This window comes from Asterias rubens, chromosome 10, assembly GCF_902459465.1.
Source record: "Asterias rubens chromosome 10, eAstRub1.3, whole genome shotgun sequence".
Classification (NCBI taxonomy): Eukaryota; Metazoa; Echinodermata; class Asteroidea; order Forcipulatida; family Asteriidae; genus Asterias; species Asterias rubens.
In genome coordinates this window covers 19,878,139-19,900,534 of record NC_047071.1, presented here as the reverse complement: position 1 = coordinate 19,900,534, position 22,396 = coordinate 19,878,139, and the positions used below count along the sequence as shown (strand labels likewise).

Genomic DNA, 22,396 nt, shown 5'->3' with positions numbered 1-22,396 from the left:
AAGCTTTTAAGACCACTCTTAACTCAAACATATTAATTTTGATTCAATATTTTATTCACAAAGCCAGAGAACACACATATTATTCTGACAATGTTTCTTACATACAACAAATAATATTATTATTACACAAAAGTTGCCCTAAAAACACATTTTAAAAATATGATCAAAGAAAACTGTACTTTACAGTGTAAACTGGGTTATCATACCATCAGCCTGTTACCCAATACCTTCACTTGAGTGTATTTGGGGCCTTCTCCAACTTTAGTTTTGGGTGAAAGAGCAGAGAATACTGGGCGTAAATTGTCACCATTTATGACTGCATGAGAGGTTGTAAGGACCAATTTTTTTGATGCGAAACAAGTAAAACAGTTCCCCCCCCCCCCAAACGTTATTACTACTGTAAGTTCGGCCATACAACCGCAAGCAATCAAAATAACTACGATGCAAGGAAAATGCCATTCAACCTAAACCCCATGCAGTCACAAATATTTTCATTCTATGATAGCTTGCGACAGTATCAATACCCTGAAGCATGCCTGCATGGCAAAATTATCATGATGGATTTGGTAAAAGGTTTGATATAATTTCTTTCTTAGCCCTCAGTTTACAGTCCATTAACTTTCACAACAACAGAGGGGCATATCCCAACTATTTTCACTTGAGCTCAAATCATTGCGAATGTTTGTATCTTTTTAAAAGTTAAGGCTTGTTGACAGAACCACCCACCGCTAACTTTGATTTTTAAATGTTGACAGACTATACACCAAAGAACAAAGTAGTCGCATGCCTAAATCACTAAAGCAGATATTACAGATCAATCTCTCTCAGCTCAGGGGTTTCAAATGGCTTGTCCTTGCTTCTAATAAACAACTCTGTGACTGAAACTGGAGAAGAAATCTTTGCCAACTTCCTATCAGGCACAGAGGTAAGCTCTCATGCTATCAAAAAAGGTTGACCAAAAGAAAATAGACGGCTGAAATATGAGCTTTGCCTCAGGTGGGTGTTCATATTCAAAATCTCAATGAGTTAAATTTCTTTCGGATCCAAATAAAGAATTTCCAAACACTAGTGTGCTCAAAGAAAATATTTTTGACCGAAGAACTTTTTTAATCAATAAAAAATAATAAACTTGTCACTATGCTTAATGACCTACAACTACAAAATACAAAACAAACTAATTGCTGACATTTTAAACACATTCAAAATTAAGCATGGATCTAAAAACGGACATCTTATTATTATGAAAACTACACAATACAGTTATGAGTATAATACAACTGGTACCGCTGCACTCTCATTGTTTAATACTATAATACAAAGACATTTAAGCACACTATTCTGTGTTACCAGGGAAAAAGATTTTACAATCGGCAATCTTCAAAATCATTTTGTAAAACAGACTACATGTATCTGCCTATTTAAAGTACTTTTTTACCTCCCTTTTGGACGAAGAAAAAACAATCTTAAAACTCTTCCGAAGAATAAACATCAAGTCTGTTTTAATTCCACATTCAGCAATAATCTTGATACTGTTGACGTCGAGCATTGTACATATAACCTCAACTCTTTTACTTACAATATTGAAGCACATCTCTAAATAAGGTACATTTAAAGAGTTCATTACTTATGAAGCTATTTATAGAGCAGGTCAAAGGTCAAATTCAAGTCAAAATCATACTGCAATGATAACTGTCTGAATGACCCAAAGATGATATTTCGGATATTAGCAAAAAGTAAAATATAATCTCTAGTCCAAAATGAAGACTGACTTCAATCTAAACAACCTATTCCGAAGAAATCTTAACCAAGACAAATGTTTAGAAACTGTGCGAAATTGTAAATGCCAATATTATGCACTAAACGATAAATGAGATCCTCCATTACTAACGAAAGGATTTCCCCACAGAAGTAAACAATATAACTGAATCCATAAAATCATTTGAAATGAAACAAAGGCGTGGATTGCAAACCTTAAGATAAGTGACATGGAGACAGAAGATCACTAATAAATTAAGGACTTCCATCACTTCCTTATTAAAAAAAATTGTTATTCTAGGTCTAAAAATCGCTGCCTAGTTTTTGTTATTTACAACTTGCACTCAATAAGTCACTCATCGCAGTTTTCACAAAGTGACTTATTGCTCGAAATGTAGATTATTACCACAAATTTGAGTAATGTTAATAATTAGAAGGTATTTACCGACACAAAATATCTTGGTTGCTTAGTTATAATTATGTTGTAACATGCCACATTGTGAAAACTACGATGAACCAATCAGTCTAGCGTACCTTTCAATCTACAAATTCAGCTCAAAACAAAAAGCGACATGACTGGAATTTAATAGCTATTTCTGTGCTTGACAGAATTTCTGTCTATGCAAGAAGAAAAAGAAAAGAAAAACAGAGATATCCTCTTCTTACGTACGCAGACTCTGGGTTTCCATTCAACAGGGATACTTTACAAACACCACTACATTCCACTAGCCATACTACAAACATAACGATTTTGCAAAGATCAACAATTTGTTATCAATAAGGAAAGAGTTGGGTGAAGTCTCTTACAAATATTCTATTTTCAATGACGGTGCTTTTATTTGCTTGCCTCAGCTTTCGTGTCGGCCGCCTCCATCTTGACGTCAGATTCATCATCTTTCTTGTCCTTCTTCCCATCTCCTGTAACAAAAGGAAGTAAGGACGGGAGATAACAATTATGGACAACCAATCTCAGATATCTTATTTTGCGAACTCTGCTTACAACAATCAAGGATGAACCCATTGCATCAGTTGATGAAGTTGCAACCTCAGATCAAAGGTCTGTATCGTGCACGTTTAACTAAAAATGCAACAAGGCGGTAACTCACTTTACTGGTTTTGTGCTGTTTGCATCAAGTTCAAAGTACTGAAAGGTTATAACCAATCACACTGCATTAATGTATGCTGACCCAATCGCCTATGATATGATTGGTTTTGTGCTGTTTGCATCAAGTTCAAAGTACTGAAAGGTTATAACCAATCACACTGCATTAATGTATGCTGACCCCATCGCCTATGATATGATTGGTTTTGTGCTGTTTGCATCAAGTTCAAAGTACTGAAAGGTTATAACCAATCACACTGCATTAATGTATGCTGACCCCATCGCCTATGATATGATTGGTTTTGTGCTGTTTGCATCAAGTTCAAAGTACTGAAAGGTTATAACCAATCACACTGCATTAATGTATGCTGACCCCATCGCCTATTAACCAATCACACTGCATTAATGTATGCTGACCCCTGACCCCATCGCCTATGATATGATTGGTTAGGAATGTTCAATCCAATGCGGGGACTTTCTCTGGTCACTTACCATTTTCACCACCCTCGCTCTCGTTGTGGCGACGCTTGCGACGGAAGCCATGACGGTTTGGTGTACGTGCTTCAACAGGCAAGGCTTCCATGCCAAGCACCTTGTGGATCTGGCGAAACACGATCAGGCGAAGTGCATGCTGGAAAAAAAACCCCAAAAAAACAACTTAAATTTGCTTGGAAAAAGTACAAAAAACCTAAAATAAAAGTACCAACTACTTTATTTAACTGTTAGACCATTCAAAGCTACCTCCACAATTATCCAGATTGTGATTTTATACCTGGTTGTACCTGCATGTTTACTACTTATAGTCAACTTATCATCCACATCATGCAAAGCTTCAAACATCACTCTGTTTCCTCTCCCATTGATGACTGCTTTACTTCTATTAAGAACCTTTGAAGACTCAATAAAACTTTGGGAAATCCTAAAATCGGGAACAATCGTGAGAACCCACACGCTTGGCATCACACTCAGTGTCTGCTTACCTGTGCACTTGCTGTGATATCTTCACATTGTTGCTTATCAAGGTGAGCCAATGCATCAGTTGGGTCCTTCTCACACGGATCAAACAGTCCTGGTCCACCTGAAAAGATATAATTATAACAACATTAATACAAAAAGGAGCTAAGCACATCAAAATGTTGATTACCAGAACAAGGTAGGTTACCAACCAATATCTCATTTCACAACTGCAATTTGTGACTGGTTTTCTGCTAAATTGTACTTATTTTCTGCTAAAGCAGCTCTACGAGATTGAACCCTGATTGACAATGCAGGACCCAGCGAACCTGATCCCTCAAACACGTGTTCATAAGCGTCGCACCTAAACCTCTCACCTAACCTCTCAACCAATGATAGGTCCTCCTTTGACCCAAACAAGGGTGTCGTTTGGGCTTGTAACCTAATGTGCATGGGTGTACATTCTATACACAATCTATTAAGTATTTATTTTTTCTTTGAATGTTTATTCTGGGCTATTCCTACAGTTTGAGAACGTATTCCTTACTTGGCAAGAGCAGTCCCCCAGCAATGGCTTCAAAGACACGACGTAGAGAATCTCCAGGCCTCAAAGGTTGACCACGGCTAGCGATGACTCGTTCACAGAGAAGCTCCATTGGCTAAAAAGGAATAGGAAAATAGACTCTTTTAATCCGATGATCTGATGATACCCAAGTCTACACCCATATGGACTGTAAAAGGGGAAACCCTGTTTCAGCCCTAGGAGTAGGTGGCAACTGCCTTTGGAAAAAATAATTGTAGCCCACACCTTGAAGTGGCCTTCAGGCCTTGAGTGTCTGGCGACTTCCTTAAAAAAAAAAAAAAAAAAAAAAAAAAAAAATCATGGAGAGCTACCAACTTAAAATAATAAAAATGTTCAAATTGAAAAAACGACCAGTTACTGAAAACTCACTTTCCAAACCAAGTTTTGGCGACCATGGCCGAGTTTCTGATATAAAATTTACAGACATAAACAGTTTCCAAGATCTACACAAGTTGTACACTAACCCAGCCATTCATAGAGAGGCGCCAACTTGGAATGTGGTCACAATTACCAAACTATTGAAAACTGCCCTGAAGTTATACATTTACACTTACCCAGCCATTGAGAGGTGCCCAAGTTGGAATACGTTCGCACAAGTCCCTCAGGATGCGGATGATCATGACGCAGGATTGCAGTCCAGTTGCCCTAGCCTATCCACAAAAACAAACAACAGACAAAACACATACAAGAGAAGCCATTAGAATAGAATCACATGTTATGTTGGACCAGAGGCAGAAATACAGTAATCCTGTGCATGTTTGCAAGAATAGATAATCAAGGGAAGTTATTGTTTGGAGTGAAACCCGGGTCATACTTCATGTGAAGCAAATTTTGGTGACTAACAATCGCTACGCGCTCCCCTTCTAATTGTGACGCAAGAAAATTCGCTTCGCATGAAGCATTCGAAGGAAGTATGAACCGGGCTTTATGTAAATGAAACATTAATAAATAAAAAGACACTGCATGAACAGTGTTTTAAAACAGTGTGTTTTAGAAAACTATTTTAAAAACAAAATTGTTACAAATAAAAATAATCACCAGAGAAGCAGAAGTTTTATTTCATTTTTTTTACCCAAATCAATAAACTCCTGATGATTAGAATTGATCAACATAAACAGGATTACTTGCGATTGGAGGGGAGGGAATCTAACAATGTTAAAATATGAAAACATCATTAAAGTTAAACTAATGCAGGTTAATTATCAAGGAATAACATTAAAACAAAACCATTTGCCAAATCTTATTCCTTGTGTAATATCCTTAAGCACAATGCATACATATTCATTAGATGAATGTTTACATATGCATATATTAGCATAATATTAGTGTTAATGTTTGACAACAAGTCAATCCTGGTTTGATGATATTTGGTGTTTTCTAAATGATTTATTCTTACCTTTATTATTTCCCAACCCCATTATAGCTACATGCTAGGTGGTTTGACAAGTTCGTTTGATTTTGTTTTCTTTTTCTACTTACCTCTGAATTTTTATCTGTTTTTTTTTCTTAAACCTAGCTATAGCTTTGATAGACATTAATATGTTCCATCTCTAAACAGGTCTGACAAGTTTACTTTCAAGATTGTCTCTTTGTTTTACAACATTGAACTTATTTTGAATATATTTTTTGGATACCCAAAACTTCCCCGAAAGTTGGGTATGGACCCCAAAAGTCAATACGAATCTCAAGCATATGGTTATTCAAAAGTACGGCCAAATATTGGAATTCCGGTTAAGATTGGTGGGCAAAAATCCATGCTAAACATGGTCGCTTTGGTCAAGTCAAACTTGTCTCAGGAGGAAAACCCCCACAAAGGGATTCTGAAGAATCAACTTTAATTTCAACGTGAAGGACTTGTCAAACTGTTTAAGAGAGCACTTTTACAGAGTAGAGTCTTAGATATAAAACAGAAGGGATTCGAACCTGAAACCACTTAGCATGGCGTAATGCAGCCAAGGCTTCCAGGCATTTTTGCCTGTCCAAGACGTCTGGAGGATCTTTAGCAGTATCTATAGCATAAATCATGACACACACAGCCTGGTCAGGATGGGTGTTTGACCAACACGTTGCAGTCTCATATGGCAACCCCCTCACCGTATCCAGTCAATAATGACCACGGGATTGTTTGCTCGGGGGATAGGCAAGCCCTGGTTACACTCAGTGTTTTGGGAGTACATTGATAAGGGGGGAGCTTTCAGCAGTTTCACAACATTGCAGTTTGTACCAAACATTTCAGAATGTCATGTGTAAAAAGGTCTTCATCCAAAATGATATTGGTTCATTACGAGTAACAAAAAGCAGGCATGACATCTGGTCCTTGGAAAATTGTTACTAAAAAGTAAAAAGGCTGACCTACATATTCATGGGGTGTAGGGTTTACTAGACGTTTTATGCCATAAAATTACAGTTTTTCTGCTTTTTCTTAAGTGCAAAAACGTTATAAATTGGACGGAAGTTAAAAGATTATCATGCCTAAAAATGACTTCAGTAATATATCTTTACTTTATAGATAATTTTAATGAAAGAAACCATTTTTACTTTTTTAGATGAACATGTTTTTTGTACGTATGCTGAAAATGCTGTCATGCAGATTGATGCTGTTATTTTGTTCTGACTGGAATGATTAATATTTTCATCACTATTGACTGTTTCTTGTTATGCCTGAAAAAAAAAATTTGCAGGAAACTACACTGTTTGAAACCCCACTCTGCTGATTGTGAACCATAGAGGGCGCCAAATCCCCCTTATGAGTGCAACGGATGATCAAAAATCCTCCGCGCTGGCGACGAACTTGAAATGAAGAGCAGTGACTAAATGCAAAAGGGTAGATTAAAATACAAGAAACACAGAGAGGCATCTGGTGAAGTCAGGAGACCATACAAGATGGCCACCTACCTGCACCAGTCGGCCTCTCGTTGTTACAAGTCAATATGGAAAACATAAATCAGCAGTTTTAAAACTTAATGAAATTTAAGGGTAATTCATCGTTTAGGGGAATTTTTGGAGAATGCATTGATTATGACATTCGTTGTTTTGTTTGTTTTGATGAACAATCTGTAAACAGTCCGGGAAAAAATATTGGTTTTTTTTGTTTGTTTGTTTGTCCAATAAGTGCATGTACAAGGTCTAAATCTAAAATAAGTAATTCCCCATACCTCATTAAGATTTGGTAAAATAACAATTCCGCAAAATTAGCTAGTGAATAAAATACCCAGGTGATTCAATAAAGGGGAAAGTACTGGCTAATTAATGCTCAAGGTTTGCCCGTAATCTTTCATCTTGCACTACCAAATTCATAATTAATAGACTAAGTGTGCATTCAACTGGGAGTTAACTTAAGATAAGGCTGTATCCGAATTAGGGGTTACGGCTACAGCTTTGACTGTTGCTATGGGTGTTGTTAAGGACAACCATGATGCCGCAGCAATCCAGCCATAGCCATCCAGCCATAGCTGTAGCCGTGAATTCGGACACTTCCTAAGACAATTGGGATTCAAGGCAAACCAAGCATTTCCATCTCACAAACATCTCAATTCTCAACTCTTGTACATACATCATTGTTTTTCTAATACAACTGAATGATATTCATATTTTCCATATTTCATTAAACCCAGAAGCTACCACGGTGCAGCAATAACTATATCTGAACAAATCTGTGTAACCCTGGTGGAAGGGTTGACATCGTGGCCAATCATTTCATTACAAAATGTCTGCAATATATCTGGAAATTTTAGGTTTGATAAGCACATCGATTAACATAATGATTGGAATCGACTGTGCATGGTACACAAATTATTTCTGCACTGATTTTTTAAGATGGCACAATTTTCAATGGCAATACATGGTGGCATAATTGAGAGCCACCATGCATCACCATTTGAAATGAACCATTATCTACCCCCTTTGAAGTCAAACAATGTCACCAAGGAATTCTACCCAAATTAAGGGTGAACTTATCTCCTTAGACAAAAGGTCTCAAAATGTTTCTTTATCCCTCCTACACAAAAAAGGTGTATATTTCCTTGGAGGGAATATAATTAACAACCCAAAGGAAGCAATAGTTGTCCTTTTTGGAGGACACTACCCCAAAAGAGGGTCAATCATCACTATACCTCCTTCGGGTGAACCCACCAAACATCCCCCTTTGAGTTAATTCTCAAAACAACTCCCTTTTCAGTGACCCCACTATACTCCCTCCTTTGAGTAATATTACTACCAGCCCCCCATACAGGGAAACTGTTCTATACCCCATTCGGGAGGAATCAAATGACTAACCTGCAGCATCAGCTGCTGTATCACGCATGACGGGAGACGTCAGGGTCACTTTCATCGTCATCTTGGGCTCAGTCAAGCTGCTCACAACGAAGCCAGCCTCCTCAACGCTCAACTTCATGTCATACTTATCCTCGGTCACTTCCTATGAATAATCAGACAAAGAGGAATCAGCACTGGTTGATGCAACAATTTGAACCAGCAGTAGAAATAAATAGTTTCTCCATCTTCTTCAAAATGGCAACATGAATGTATTATTGTAGGTAAAGTGTTCACAGATAACTTTTTAGGGCAGCAACCTACTCATCTACAGCAACTCTAATGTCCCCAATATTTCGGGCAACTACCAGCACTAAAGAAGTAGATCAAATATCATGATTTCCTAAATCATAAAAAATAAAATGCTTCTTTTTTTCTGCAAAGCAGACAGACAAAGTTAAAAAGTTCTTTGCCCTGCAATACTGACTGTCTTCCAGACAAAGTAAGCAGCTGCCTAAATTGAACCCAGTTTAAAGGAAATTTGACCTTACCGTTAGCTGTTTGGGCAGAGCATCTACAACACGTTCCAGCAAGGTACGAGTAGGTTTCTCAGCACAGAGTACGACCAGTCCCATGTTCAGATCACCCTTGAGGAGTAACCCCTTGGCCAGCACACCAACACGCATCACTCCCTTGAGAACACGCACTGTGGTATCAGCCTTGGCTGCGGAGCTGAAATGATCACATCAAACAAATACAAAATAAAAATACAAATTTTCTGAAAAGTTTACACTTCGTACGTTTCAAACATAAAACAAAATGAAAAATGGAGCCTTAGGACTGTTGCTTAGCTAAGGAAAACGCTTCTAGTATGAAATTAGGCTTGACTTACCCTTCAGCATCCATCTTCTCTTCACCCTCTTTCTCTTTGGCTTCTGTCTTAGGCTCCTCCTTCACCTTAGCCTTGTCTTCCTCGGGTTCAGCTGGAGTATCGGCTTCAGCCAAGAAGTCTGAGACTAACTTGAGAGCCTTCTCACAATTGGAGACCATTGCTTGCACTGACTGGAGCTGTAATATGAGACACAACCATTGTTATCACTTTGGAAGAATCCAGTCTCATCAAAAAGATTTCAAGTTCAATTTTGTAGATTTTTTTCTTTTGTCTATTAAACCAGCATTAGCTTTATCATTGGAATCAAAATCTTGACATCAAAATCTTGACAAAACACAGCAAGATCTAGCTTTTTAGTAATATTATCTTCATTGTTGAAAATGTCTCATAATCACTAGAGGAATTTCAGTTATTATGAGTCAAGTTTGAAGATGGTTAAAAGAAAAATGTTCCTGTGACCTACCTCTTGTTCTGATGGGTACACAGCGGTATGTTTAGCCATAACATGACGGTCAATCTCAGAGTCAGGTCTCTTCATGGCGTCCATCTGCCCTGGCATCTTAGGGGGTACAGGACGGGGATGAGGGATGCCACGACGACGCTGCCACTCAAAGAACTCCATCTCCTCCTCAAAGATGCGTCTCTCCTCCCAGTAACGTTCCTCCTCCATGCGACGCCAGTACATGTCCTCCTCATAACGTCTGGGATGGGGGAAGACACTAAACAACATTACTCAAACAACATGTGCTTATAACAAAACTCCATGGGAAGACTCTAACGCTGTATCATTAATTGGTGGCTACAGCTACGGCTGGTTGTTGCTAAGGACATCCTATATACATCAACGCATGATGAAGCAGTGATCTAGCCATAGCTGTAACTGCCAATTCAGACGCAACCTAAGGCCCTATTCAAAACCATGGCTTCAGCTTTCCCTCCAGCTTACGCTATATCAGTCCTTTGAAAATAAGCACTTTTGGTTTCAAACCGGCCAACAGAGCAGAAGCAGGAGCTAAAACTGGAGCTGTGGTTTGGAAAAGAGCCATAGTTATTAACTTAAAAAACAAAATATACTCAAAACATCCAGAGGTATCAGGGGTCAAAACAGGGATGCAGGCAAAAACAAAATGCCCCCTAAAACGGGAAGTGGTATCTTCTTTGTCTAGGTATAACACCTGCAACAACCACAAAGGGGGAAACAAGAGGTTTAGTCACAAGAGGACTATGTCTCTCTGCCTTTGGCGGTAAGTTCACACATATTTAGGTTTTGCAAAAAGAAGGACTAATACAAGAGTTTACAAACATGTACATATGGTACAAGCTATAGACAGGCTTTTTAGTATTTTTATTTTATTTTACTGACTTTTCCCGAGGATAATCAAACCGGATTCAATTTTAAGAAGGGAGAATATCATGCCTTGTTTCAAGACAAATGGAGATTAATTTTGAGATGTAACATTTTGACATTTATTCAAATTGGACTACTAGCATGAAAGTAATGTTTAAAGGACAGTATTTTAGCATAATCAAAATCAAACGGCAAACACCCTACTTTTCACACTCTAATGAGGGCATCTGGTCCCATGCTAGGCAAGGCTAATCAGCATGCAGAATACTAAATCAATTAAAACTGGGGGGGGGGGGTGGCACACAACATGACTGAACTTGGGATAAAACAAGTTAACTGAATACATGTACAAATACTGTACCCTGTCCTGGCATGATATTTAGCCCTTGGGAAAAATGTTTGAAATATTGTTTTTATTACAAGGGCTGATATACAAGCACATGTATGAAGTAGGCTTTAATAGACCTTTCAGGCTAAATAAGACAAATTTTGGTGTTTTTTCTGATGACATAAAAATCAGAAATCAGACTTAAGAAGGAAGAGTATCAAGCCTGTTTGTCTTTAAATTCAATTATCTTAATTTCTAATCTTACCTGATCTCATCTTGCCAGCGATTTTCTTCACATTGACGGAAGAATTCTTCCTTGGCAAACTGTCGTCTCATCTTCTCTTCCTGCACCTTGCGAGTGCGGTTTGATGGCTTCATGTCCACAGAGTAACTTGGGTCCACTTTTTTCTACATGAATGATAGTAAAGGAAATGAGTTAACACCTTTGGGGATCGATCACAAATAAGGAAGTATTTTGTAGAATCGACCCCTGGTCTCATAATGTCAGAAAATAGCAAGCGAAAACTTTCATTTCAAGTTTTACATATCTGAGAGACACTTGCGGTTTTGAAAGGGTTTATTTAAGCTGTACTTACTTTGTAATGTAGACGATGGCGTCTTCCTTTCATGTGCATATCTTTGGCATTGGGATCATTGAACTTGCACTCACATAGCTTACAGTTGAAGCTGATCAGCTTTCCCTCTTCATTCTTAATCTCATCAATGTAATCCTCTCCAACGGGGATGATCTCCTTCTCAAACTCAGACAGATCCTCTTTGACTAATGGATTAACAAGATCAAATCAAAGGTGAATGAGCTTTGAATTTGACAACCGTTTTTTACTAAATTATAATATTAAGCAGGAAACTGACGGAGTAAGTTTTAATTAACAAAGATATTGACAAAATTTGGAGACTGCTAACATTAGGGCTAGATGGCTCAGTTTAAAGAGCGCTAGCAAAAATTTGTCACAAATTTGTTAGGTTTGATATAATTTGAGGGCCAAATTATGTCAATGAAATTGCAGTTTATAACACCCCTTACAAAAATTCTGCCTTTTCATTAGTTTAGAGCGCGTCACATGATATGTCTTAGTTTGACTAGAAACCAGGCGGCCGTGCGACATTTTAACCCACCTCAAACACAATCGGTTCCACATCTGTGTATCTGAAATGGGTGTATTGGAAATAGTCTGTTGGGGTGTTTTAAACCAAATATGACTGCTTTTAGTCGTGCTATGGTTAAAACTCCGACTCCCTCAGTTTACCCCTAGCACACGAGGCAGTCAATATTTATATACTAGTGCGCTTGACTTTCTATGGTTAGTATTAATCAACAAGGGCGAGTACAGTGCAAACCTTCAGCAGTAGTGCCCTCAGCAGCATTAGCTCCAACCTCCATCTTCACATCAACCTTCTTATCTGCCTCACTTGTAGATGCCAACTTGGAACCTCCTGAAAATAACATTGACAATTTTAAGTTTCATCCAAAAGATTGCTTTGTAACATCCGAGTAAGAAATTGCAATGCAAGGTTTGAATGTTGAAGTAAAGAAGTGCCCCCCCCATGGTACAGCATTGGGTAACTAGGCTCAACTGGAAGTTACTGTTTGTTTAATTTGGTATTCCTCCTAAAATTTGGTATTCCTCCAGAATTTCCAGTAAAGCAAACAACTATTTATTGTAATGAAGCAGGCCTTGTGTTTCATTCTTGAAAGGGCCACAGCATTTTTCCTCTGGTAAGGGGCACTTCTATGAGAAAAATTTAAATTTGTTTTGAAACTTAGCAAAATGTATCAATGCAAAAGCAAAGGGCACCACGGCAACAGTGCTGTAGGTTGTTTTGAGGCCAGGGAAGCAATGAGTACCATATGGGCTGTTTATGCCCTTTGACCATGTCAGGGGGTTATGGGTTTAAATTATGACACTCACCAACAAATGTGATTTTAGGAGTGACCACCTTCTTGATGAGTGGTTTAGGTTTAGCAGTAGTAGATGCAGCTGCAGCTGTCTTGTTCCCAGTGGTAGCGGCCGATGTGCTGGTGGTAGTGCTGACTTTAATGGGATCTGAGGACGGGATGGGTTTACCCAGCTTGGTGTGGAGCTTCAATACCTAATAATCACAAAGTACAATTATCAGGGTCTGTTGCTACACTATCATTTGACGCCGATTAAAACCCCCTTTTCAACAAATCTAAACAGCTTTTTTTCTGATATGTTCTCTGAAAGTGGAATCATCAAAACCATTAGATCACCTAGGCATACAAAGAATCTAATAGTTTTTATCATGAATATTCAATGGAGTCATACCAAGATACTCTGATTCTTTAGCAGCAATCGTCAAGAGTTTTTAAGAGGTTTTCAACAATTTCTGTCTATCAGGGACAATAGTTATTGCTGACAAAGGTCCTGAAACTGGGATCTGCATTTTAGGAGGTATATTGAAATGATGGCATTTCAACCTTTTAAAATGGTTTATGTGGGCTTTTCTCTATTAAGGATTTTAATTCAACACTTTAACATTTCTCCTTTTTGCTGAATCCAAAGTTTCATAACGTAAGGTACAGTAACAATAACTGATGAGTTTTTCTCCAGATTTATTTGCAAGCTTACCTTCTGATGTTTAGCCCCTTTAATATGAGCGTTGTAAGCATCCAGACCAGTGCAAGAGACATCACAAAGCTCACATCTCAACCCAATCTGACCTGGACGGCCGATGGGAGTGGCTTCCTTCTGACTCTGCTCCTTCTTCTTGTGCTTCTGTCCCTCAAGATGCTCACGGTAGGTCTGCAAGGAGGGAAATCACTTGGATTTGAAAATTTACACAAACCCTAAATAGGACAATGTGTTATGAAAGTTTGGCTGGTAACCTTGATCCAGTAAGTTGAACTTTGTTGGGCTAAACTTTCTTGTGCTTCAACAGCTCTATGAGATTGGGCCCAGCAGCCGATTTCACAAAACTTTTAGCAATTGCCTAAGTCTACTTGCGCAAAATTTATGGCGTAAGTTGCGCCATAAATGTTGCACAAGTGGACTTACGCAGTTGCATAAAGTTTTGTGAAATTGGCTGTCGGTCAACCCCTTATTCCAAACCGACTCTGTGCATCACCACAATTACAAAACTACAGGTTTGGTCACAATATGATTTCTTTTTTTCTCTACTTAGTAATTACTTCACTGAAAAATGCCTTTGGAAATATTGCATGCCTGGAATTTCATCTTTGGAAGGGCAGGGCATTTTCATTTTGCAAAGGACACTTTCATTGGAAAATCTTAAAGTCAATTGGAAACTTTTGAAGGGGCACCAAGGCCAAGACCAGGGCAACAGAGGTCACATCCTCTGTGTAATTCCAGGCCTGAATTACCGATTGCAGAACTGTTTTCTTTTTCAATGCCTACCTGTGGCCCAGCACAGCTGATCTTACACACTTCACAATAGTGTATCTGTGGCTGTTTAGGCGGCTGCCTATCTTTCTTAGGTGGGAACTTATTCTGGGTGTAGTTGGTCTTGTTACCACCACCACCACCACCGCCGCCGCCGCCGCTCTTAAAGCCCCACCCGGATCCCATCTTGCCGACTTGTTGCTGCTGTTGCTGGTAGTAAGATGTCGCTGCCGAGTACACCAGGGAGTCATAGCTGGAGTAGGAGTTAGCTGCAGCTGCTGCTGCTGCGGCTGTTGCTGCATTAACAAGAAAAGTTATTTGGTTTAGAGATTGAAGATCAAATTTAAAAATACCTTCAACTTAATGTAACAAGTTTTCTCTTGACTTTGGAAGTGCATTAGGGTTGTTAATTGTGTGCTCTTTTTTAGTTAACTGTCATTAACAAGGTTATAGTTAAGGGGCTAAAAAGTGTTTAATTGACAAAATGGTTTGGTTTTTCAAAAACAACTTTCATAACAGCCTCTTGTATATTATGCTACCTACATCTTTTGATGCATGTTTTTTTTTTTTTTTTTTTTTTACGCAAACAGCCTGCGATACTGTCAAGCCATGGTTGAAAATCCTTTCATAATAGGTGCCATGTTGAATCTGCCCCATATGCCATGGATCTTATTTTGCTTATTTTAAACAGTGGGCATTTACATGATTCATTACTTCAAGCGCACTTCTCACAAAGCGTGATAATCAAGTTGCATGGTTCCAAAGAAACAACACACAGGGCAGATTTAACATGGTGCAAATTACCGTCAAAGGGTTTATTACCACTATGCAATACTATTGACCTTTTATCCAAGAATGTGGAGAATGCCAACCTCCACCGAGCTCGGTGTCCTGCTGTGGTCTTAGCAAATGGATACTACTTGACACACATTTTGTGCATAGCAAATTGGCGATGCACACTGAGCATTTCACATTGAGCATCAAGCATTTTTTAAATTGTCAATCCAAATGATATAGCGCTTGTATGGTGGCAAACTTGCAATACACATTATATGATTTTGTAATATACAAGTAAAAACACAGCGCAATATGGCTACATGCGTCCACAAAATACTCTGTCAACCAAGTCACGTTGCTAATGACTACGCCATTACCATGGTGCAGCCATCTTGTTCCTCTTCCATTCAACCAATGTAAACCAAACAGAAGCTGAAAGGGCAAAATGGTCTGGTCCCATTAGTCTCATGAAAAATGTACTCATAAATGCTATTGAACACAGGGAACATGACAAAGACAGTCGAAGTACCTTTAAAAAGGGCAAAGCAGCACAAAAGGGTGCGAATTTAACACAATTATGTGCATATTCATAAACTGTTCTGCATTGCATGCAACAACAACAAAAGCTTTACATGACTTGCCAGTGGCTTATGCATTATGCATGACATTTGGCTCCAGCTCATGCATAATTCAAAGCCATTGATGAATCATGTGCTGTATAATGCCAATGGCTGAAACTATGAATTACTCAAGAATCTACTACTGTGGCTGATGCATAATGCATGATATACATGTCAGGCTGTAGCTGATGCATAATGCATGATGTAAGGCTGTAGCTGATGCATAATGCATGATGTAAGGCTGTAGCTGATGCATAATGCATGATGTAAGGCTGTAGCTGATGCATAATGCATGATGTAAGGCTGTAGCTGATGCATAATGCATGATGTAAGGCTGTAGCTGATGCATAATGCATGATGTAAGGCTGTAGCTGATGCATAATGCATGTCAGGCTGTAGCTGATGCATAATGCATGATGTAAGGCTGTAGCTGATGCATAATGCATGATGTAAGGCTGTAGCTGATGCATAATGCATGATGTAAGGCTGTAGCTGATGCATAATGCATGATGTAAGGCTGTAGCTGATGCATAATGCATGATGTAAGGCTGTAGCTGATGCATAATGCATGATGTAAGGCTGTAGCTGATGCATAATGCATGATGTAAGGCTGTAGCTGATGCATAATGCATGATGTAAGGATGTAGCTGATGCATAATGCATGTCAGGCTGTAGCTGATGCATAATGCATGATGTAAGGATGTAGCTGATGCATAATGCATGATGTAAGGCTGTAGCTGATGCATAATGCAAACTATTTGGTGACAGCTAATGCATAATTCAAAGACTCTGACTACTACATTGTGATGAAGTTGATAACAGATAAATATTATTTTTTTCTTTTGAACACTTTGCCAAAGTTGATGCATTATCCATGAATCTACATACATGCATGTTAGGAGCCTGAAGTTCAAGCTTTAGGAAAAGGCAATGACTTCACTTCATGTGTTTTTTACAAATCCACTGCGAAAACTGAAAGGCTTGCGAATCTCATGCTATTACAAATGCATTATGAATGAGCAGAAATGTTTGATTTCTTTAACATTTGTTTTAGCTTCTAAACTTTGTTGTACTTCACAAAAGTGTTTCACTCAAGAGTGACATGACAAATAATTAAGGTTTGCACCATGCAAAGCTTAAAGTTTTACTCAAACAAGAGAACACTTTCAGAGTTGTGCTACAAACTAGACCTTTTTACCATTGTGCAGTCATCTTCAAAAAATAGTTCTTATTCACGATTGTTATGAACGAAACCAAATATCTCTTTCTACTGCCTCCGTCAACTGGCTGAATTAGTTTGAAGGACATGAGCACACACTATGATAAAGGTCTATTAGGCAACTTGTTGGACTTGCTCTCCAAGCACATTGGTCGTCCAACAGGGAGGTGCATACACACAGGCATGTCTTGGATGAGCCAAGACTTGTTAGTAGCCATTTACATTGTTACCATTGTGTTAATATCTTCCATAACAAAAAGTGGCATTGCTACCAACTGAAAACGGTTTTACTTTGTGTGAATGATAAGTTGGAACGGGACATGTCCCTGACAATGTGCGGATTTCTTCAACAGAGGGCGCTGAAACATCACTCACCAAGAAAGCGCCTGCTCTCTACACTTTCAAATTCTCTGACTTGTATTTGGGCTCTTACTGATTAAAAAAAAATTAATTTCCACAAAGGAGGTAAAACCATTGCTTAGTTTCACTCATTGTGGAAGCAAATGAAACAAATACACAGCGTTCATAAATGTGCGTTCAGAGCACATGCCAAGTGATAAAGACCTCTAAATAATTGTATAGGCTTCAATCTGTTAGGCACAATGACTAATCCGCCATTGGTAAATGAAATAATATGCGCAAGAGCCCATGTCAGAGAATCTTAATGCGAGTTAAGTGATGTATGGCGCCCTCTGTTGGTGGATGAATCCCAATGGTGATTTACCTGGTTCCTTAGCTGAATGTGGCAATTGAGATTGTGCATGTAGGGAGAGGAAGAAAACGACGGGTGAAAAGCAATCATAACATAAAAAAATGCATGTTAACATCATTCAAAAATACAGTGTGCCTCAGTGCCCACTAATGATCAAATCAACAAACAATGGGATTCCCTATGTATGAGCTCAGACACTAGACATGTAAAACCCAGGAACTAGACACGTAAGAGCCTAGTATGTTTGTTATTATACTGTGACTTTCATCTGCAGATTAAACAATGGATCTGTTTTGTTCTTTCACAAAGACTTCAGAAGGTAATATGGTGGACTTAAGCCTATGTCAAATAACTGGAGGCACTTGCATGATTAGTTCCAACAAGATTTTACAAAAGTTAGAGTATAATGCACTCTTTTCAGGTGATTTTTAGAGGGGTGCAAAGTTTGATTTCCTTACATATGTATCCTTCTGGGGTAAAAACAAAAACGAAGCCAATTTTTAACGAGACCCTCACCTGAATAGGAAGTCGTAGCTGGGGTACTAGCATACGTCTGAGTTGTTGTCTGGGGTGCATAGGCGTACGTCACCACAGTCTTAGTCTGAGCAGGTTTCTGGACTGCTGCTTGTTGATGGCTGGTGTAGGCTGAAGCTGACCCTGTATTGGAGTATGCAGTCTGCTTAGCAGCAGCTGAAGATGGAGAAACAAACAAAATTATTTGACATGCCTCACACACTTTAATTTCCTTAAGACAGAGAAACAACATTTTTATTTGAAATGCTATACAGAGTTTTAACTACCTCCCTGACTTTAACACACTAGTTAAATAAGACAGTTATGTGAATTATTGTACAAACAGTGGATACATATGAGTGTAACGTCAAAGAATATAATCAAGAGGTAATCTGGACTAATCCTCTTCACGAGGTCACGCTGAGTAAAATTAAGAAGCAACGTTTAGACATCTGATTATATTCTGCAACAAGCAGATATGAAATGCATTCAATATATGTTTTACAATATGACTCATACATGGATCTCTGTCATTTGAAATTTCTGTCACGATAAACACAAAATAGATTAAACATCAGTCCTTTAAAGCATCAGTCCTGTATTGGTTATCGTGATAACATTTTGCCGCAGGCCACAGATTTCCAGCATTGTGAGAAGCCCAAATAAAATGCATTGAACAAGGTTTTTTTCTTGGATTTTGTAAGAACAAATTGCAAAGACTCCGAGAGGCTTTTTCATAATTATCAATACTGTCCCAAGAAATGTTGATGAACGATAAAATGAGTAAGACACATATGTTTATCAGCTTTGGAGGTTGAAGGTGAAGACTCATTGTGTACAGTGAATGCACAATTTGTGCATTGACTGGATACAGGATACTTGATACAGGATACAGGATACAAATACAGGATACTTTTGAGATTTTGGTAAAACATTGTGGTAAGATAGAGTGAGATTATAAATGATGAGATGCAGATGAATGAATTTGAAGGAAGCTCCTGACTGTGTGCTGTGTGTGCAGTAAATTCACACAGTAACAAAAGCTCCTGACTGTGTGCTGTGTGTGCAGTAAATTCACACAGTAACAATCTCACTTTCTGATTTGACCACCACTTTACAATTTGGGGGTGTGGGCCCCAATTCTACTTGAACAGTACCTCTAGGATCTAGTTTTTGGTATAAGCCTCATGAACTGCTGTCAAGTTTTGCAACTCAATGCCTATGATCTGCCATTTTGTGTCTAACCTCAATTTAATAAATGCCCAATGAACTGAGTCAATAGACTATGCATGTCTGGAATGTATTTGAAATAAAATATTCGCGAGACTTGCAGCCTATAGAAAAAACTGCCACAGTGTGATTACATTGTACTTGATATGGAGATGAAGAATGGATGTACTTTACCTGTCTTACCATACTTGTTGGTTTGTTGATAGTAAGTATCAGTAGTGTTATGCTGTGCCTGGGGTTGCTGGTAGTAAGACTGCTTCTCATAGGATGTCGCTACCGGGGTAGACTGGACATAGTTGTAAGACTCACGGTAGGTCTGGGCTGGTGCTGGGGTCGGGGCTTGGGTATCCTGTCTCTGCTGGGTGCTGTTAAGAAATTCAATGAAAGTGGTTTGCAATTATTGATTACAATCTGGTGTCATATTGTCAGAAGAAAACCAATGTTATTATTATTTTGGAATGAACAAAAACGATGCCACAAGAAAGAGATTTGAATCAGTGACCTCCGCATTAAGATGCCATTACTCTGCTCACTCAATTATATAGCCCTAATGTTGACAATCTTTTTCTTTCAGTGTTCTCCACACACGTAAATTGGGAGGGCAGGCCGCCCTCCTAAAATTAAGGCCGCCCTGCCAAAGAATTGGCCGCCCTGCTAAAATTATTGGCCGCCCTGCCCCAAAACAGACAAAGAGACTATTTTTAGACTGCATTTAATAAGATCAAACGAGTACCTGACAAGCCAAAACCGACTTCAAAACTACAGCATCAGAAATGCACTCGTAAACAAACGTTAAAACACGATGTACACATGGCCACATGGTTAGTAAGCCAAGTGCATCAACCAACCATGTACACACCACGCACACCGTCGACGTCGCCCCTAGCATGGAAATACCCACTGCATGCACAGTGCATAAACAGTCCGCACGCTGTGATTGGGCGTTGATAGACTCCAACACAATACGCACATTCACAAACTGAGAAAGAATTCCGACGTGCGCCATGCCGATCATCCCTTTGAGGGTATTGGCGCGGCGCACAAAGCAAAATGTATAACATTGTAGTTTTGATTTAGTTTTTAAAATAAGGTTGTTCCGACCAAAATGTATGTCAATCAATAGGTAGCGTCGTCGGGCCTAGGGGTTAATATACTATTTTAAGAATTTAATGGTTTTCTCAAGCATTTGTTAATTTCACGTCCACTGACGTCATATCAAAAGTGGCGCCATTTTTATTACGTCATGTCGCCCTCCTAAAAAAAAAGTCTGTGGAGAACACTGTCTTTGTTCATCTTAAACGTGAACTTAAACTTACCAAGATTCTCCTGTGCTGTGGCTTATCGCCTTTTAATAGAATGATGTCAATAATGTAAATAATTCAACTCAGCGAGCTTTGGATTTATCAACAGCACTGGAAGTGACTTATTTACCTGTAACCATACTGTCCTGTTTGGTGCGTGGCTGCTGCTACAGTGGCATAACCAGTCTCATACCCAGACATGCCAGAGGCTGCCTGGGTTTGCCTAGGTGTGACTGTAGATGCATACGTAGTCTGATGTGCAGCTACTGGTGTTGCTGTTTGGTAGACATGTCCTGCCTGGGGTTGAGCAGTGTGCTGGGCATACGTACTCTGCTGGGGCTGGCTGCTGTGGAAACAAATAGTCGCAAACTAAAAATAACTTGGGGAACAAACCAAAATGCAACCAAACCTTCCTCCCTAGGTGCAAAACCGATTTCAATATCCACTTCTTGTATGTTACTTCATGCCTACATTTGGGTAAGATTGGAATGCCTGACCCGGTGACAACTTGCAAAGGTTCCACCACAAAAACACTTTGGTCTTTTTGTGGCACTTTTTGTTGCTGGGTGAAATCATGGCAAATAAACATATTCCATGAGTAACTTCAACAATTTTCCGGGGGCATAGTATGACCGAAGATGATAAAAAAAAATTAAGGAGTATAATTCCCAAGTTACTGCACTTGGTAAACAAAATTGTATTTATAAATTGTTTGGGTTTTTTGTTAAATTTATTTCAAACATTTATAAATAAATGAAATACGTCAGTCCAACATTTTTATACATGGAATCATTTTTCCCATTCTTTTTCCCTCTTAATACAAGAAAGAGTTAGGGTCAGGTATAAAATTTGACCTAAATCAATGGAGAAAATATACAGATAGAGGCAGCAGTTCAGTCAGAATCTTTGCCATAATTAAATTAAATATCCACAGGTCAAAAGAGGGCGCTTTGTTTCCTTATCCAGACATGAAAATAAGGAAATTCACGTTAAAAATTTAGCAAATACTTGTCAATAAATCTGTGATTTAACAATACAAATTATAGCAGACATCTCCTTTAATTATTTCTTTCACCATTTTTTCCCAATTAAACTTTTAAGAGGGCAGGTAAATATAGTTTCAAAACCCGCATTCGATCCTTCTTGTTTGAGCAAACATACATCATCAAGCGACGCGTTTCTCATGCACATTTTCCAAAAACGATGTTCACAAAACACCTAAAAATGCATCTTTTCCATCACTTGGTGACCCTAAACACAATCCTAAAGAATCTATGGAATTTAAGGTTTGCATTAATAAACATCAAATACTAAAAAAACCTTACCTGTACTGCGCACCGCCATGAGTAAGTCCGAAGTAATTTTGAGACGCCATTGCTCAAATTTATGGTCGACCAGTGAGAAAAAAATGGCGCATGGCTTTTTTGC

At 38.6% G+C, this 22,396-nt stretch overlaps 1 protein-coding gene across 4 annotated transcripts; it reads right to left on the bottom strand.

Moving 5' to 3' along the window:
* Window positions 1-32: 32 nt before the first annotated feature.
* Window positions 33-22,396, bottom strand: LOC117295373 (zinc finger RNA-binding protein-like). Of its 4 annotated transcripts, none has more exons than XM_033777987.1 (21): window positions 22,294-22,396; window positions 21,099-21,314; window positions 19,842-20,032; window positions 18,441-18,614; window positions 17,937-17,948; window positions 14,612-14,892; window positions 13,826-13,999; window positions 13,145-13,325; window positions 12,573-12,668; window positions 11,810-11,994; window positions 11,479-11,621; window positions 10,001-10,256; window positions 9,538-9,713; window positions 9,197-9,377; window positions 8,670-8,811; window positions 6,318-6,403; window positions 4,949-5,044; window positions 4,359-4,470; window positions 3,838-3,935; window positions 3,350-3,488; window positions 33-2,673 (listed from the first exon to the last, which is right to left on the bottom strand). In XM_033777987.1, the coding sequence occupies exons 1-21, from the start codon at window positions 22,341-22,343 to the stop codon at window positions 2,591-2,593; spliced, it is 3,072 nt and encodes a 1,023-aa protein (XP_033633878.1). In that variant the 5' UTR covers window positions 22,344-22,396; the 3' UTR covers window positions 33-2,590. The 4 variants fall into 4 exon arrangements, with proteins under 4 accessions (XP_033633878.1, XP_033633879.1, XP_033633880.1 ...); XM_033777988.1 differs by having other exon boundaries at window positions 19,851-20,032; XM_033777989.1 differs by having other exon boundaries at window positions 2,591-2,673; window positions 10,001-10,238.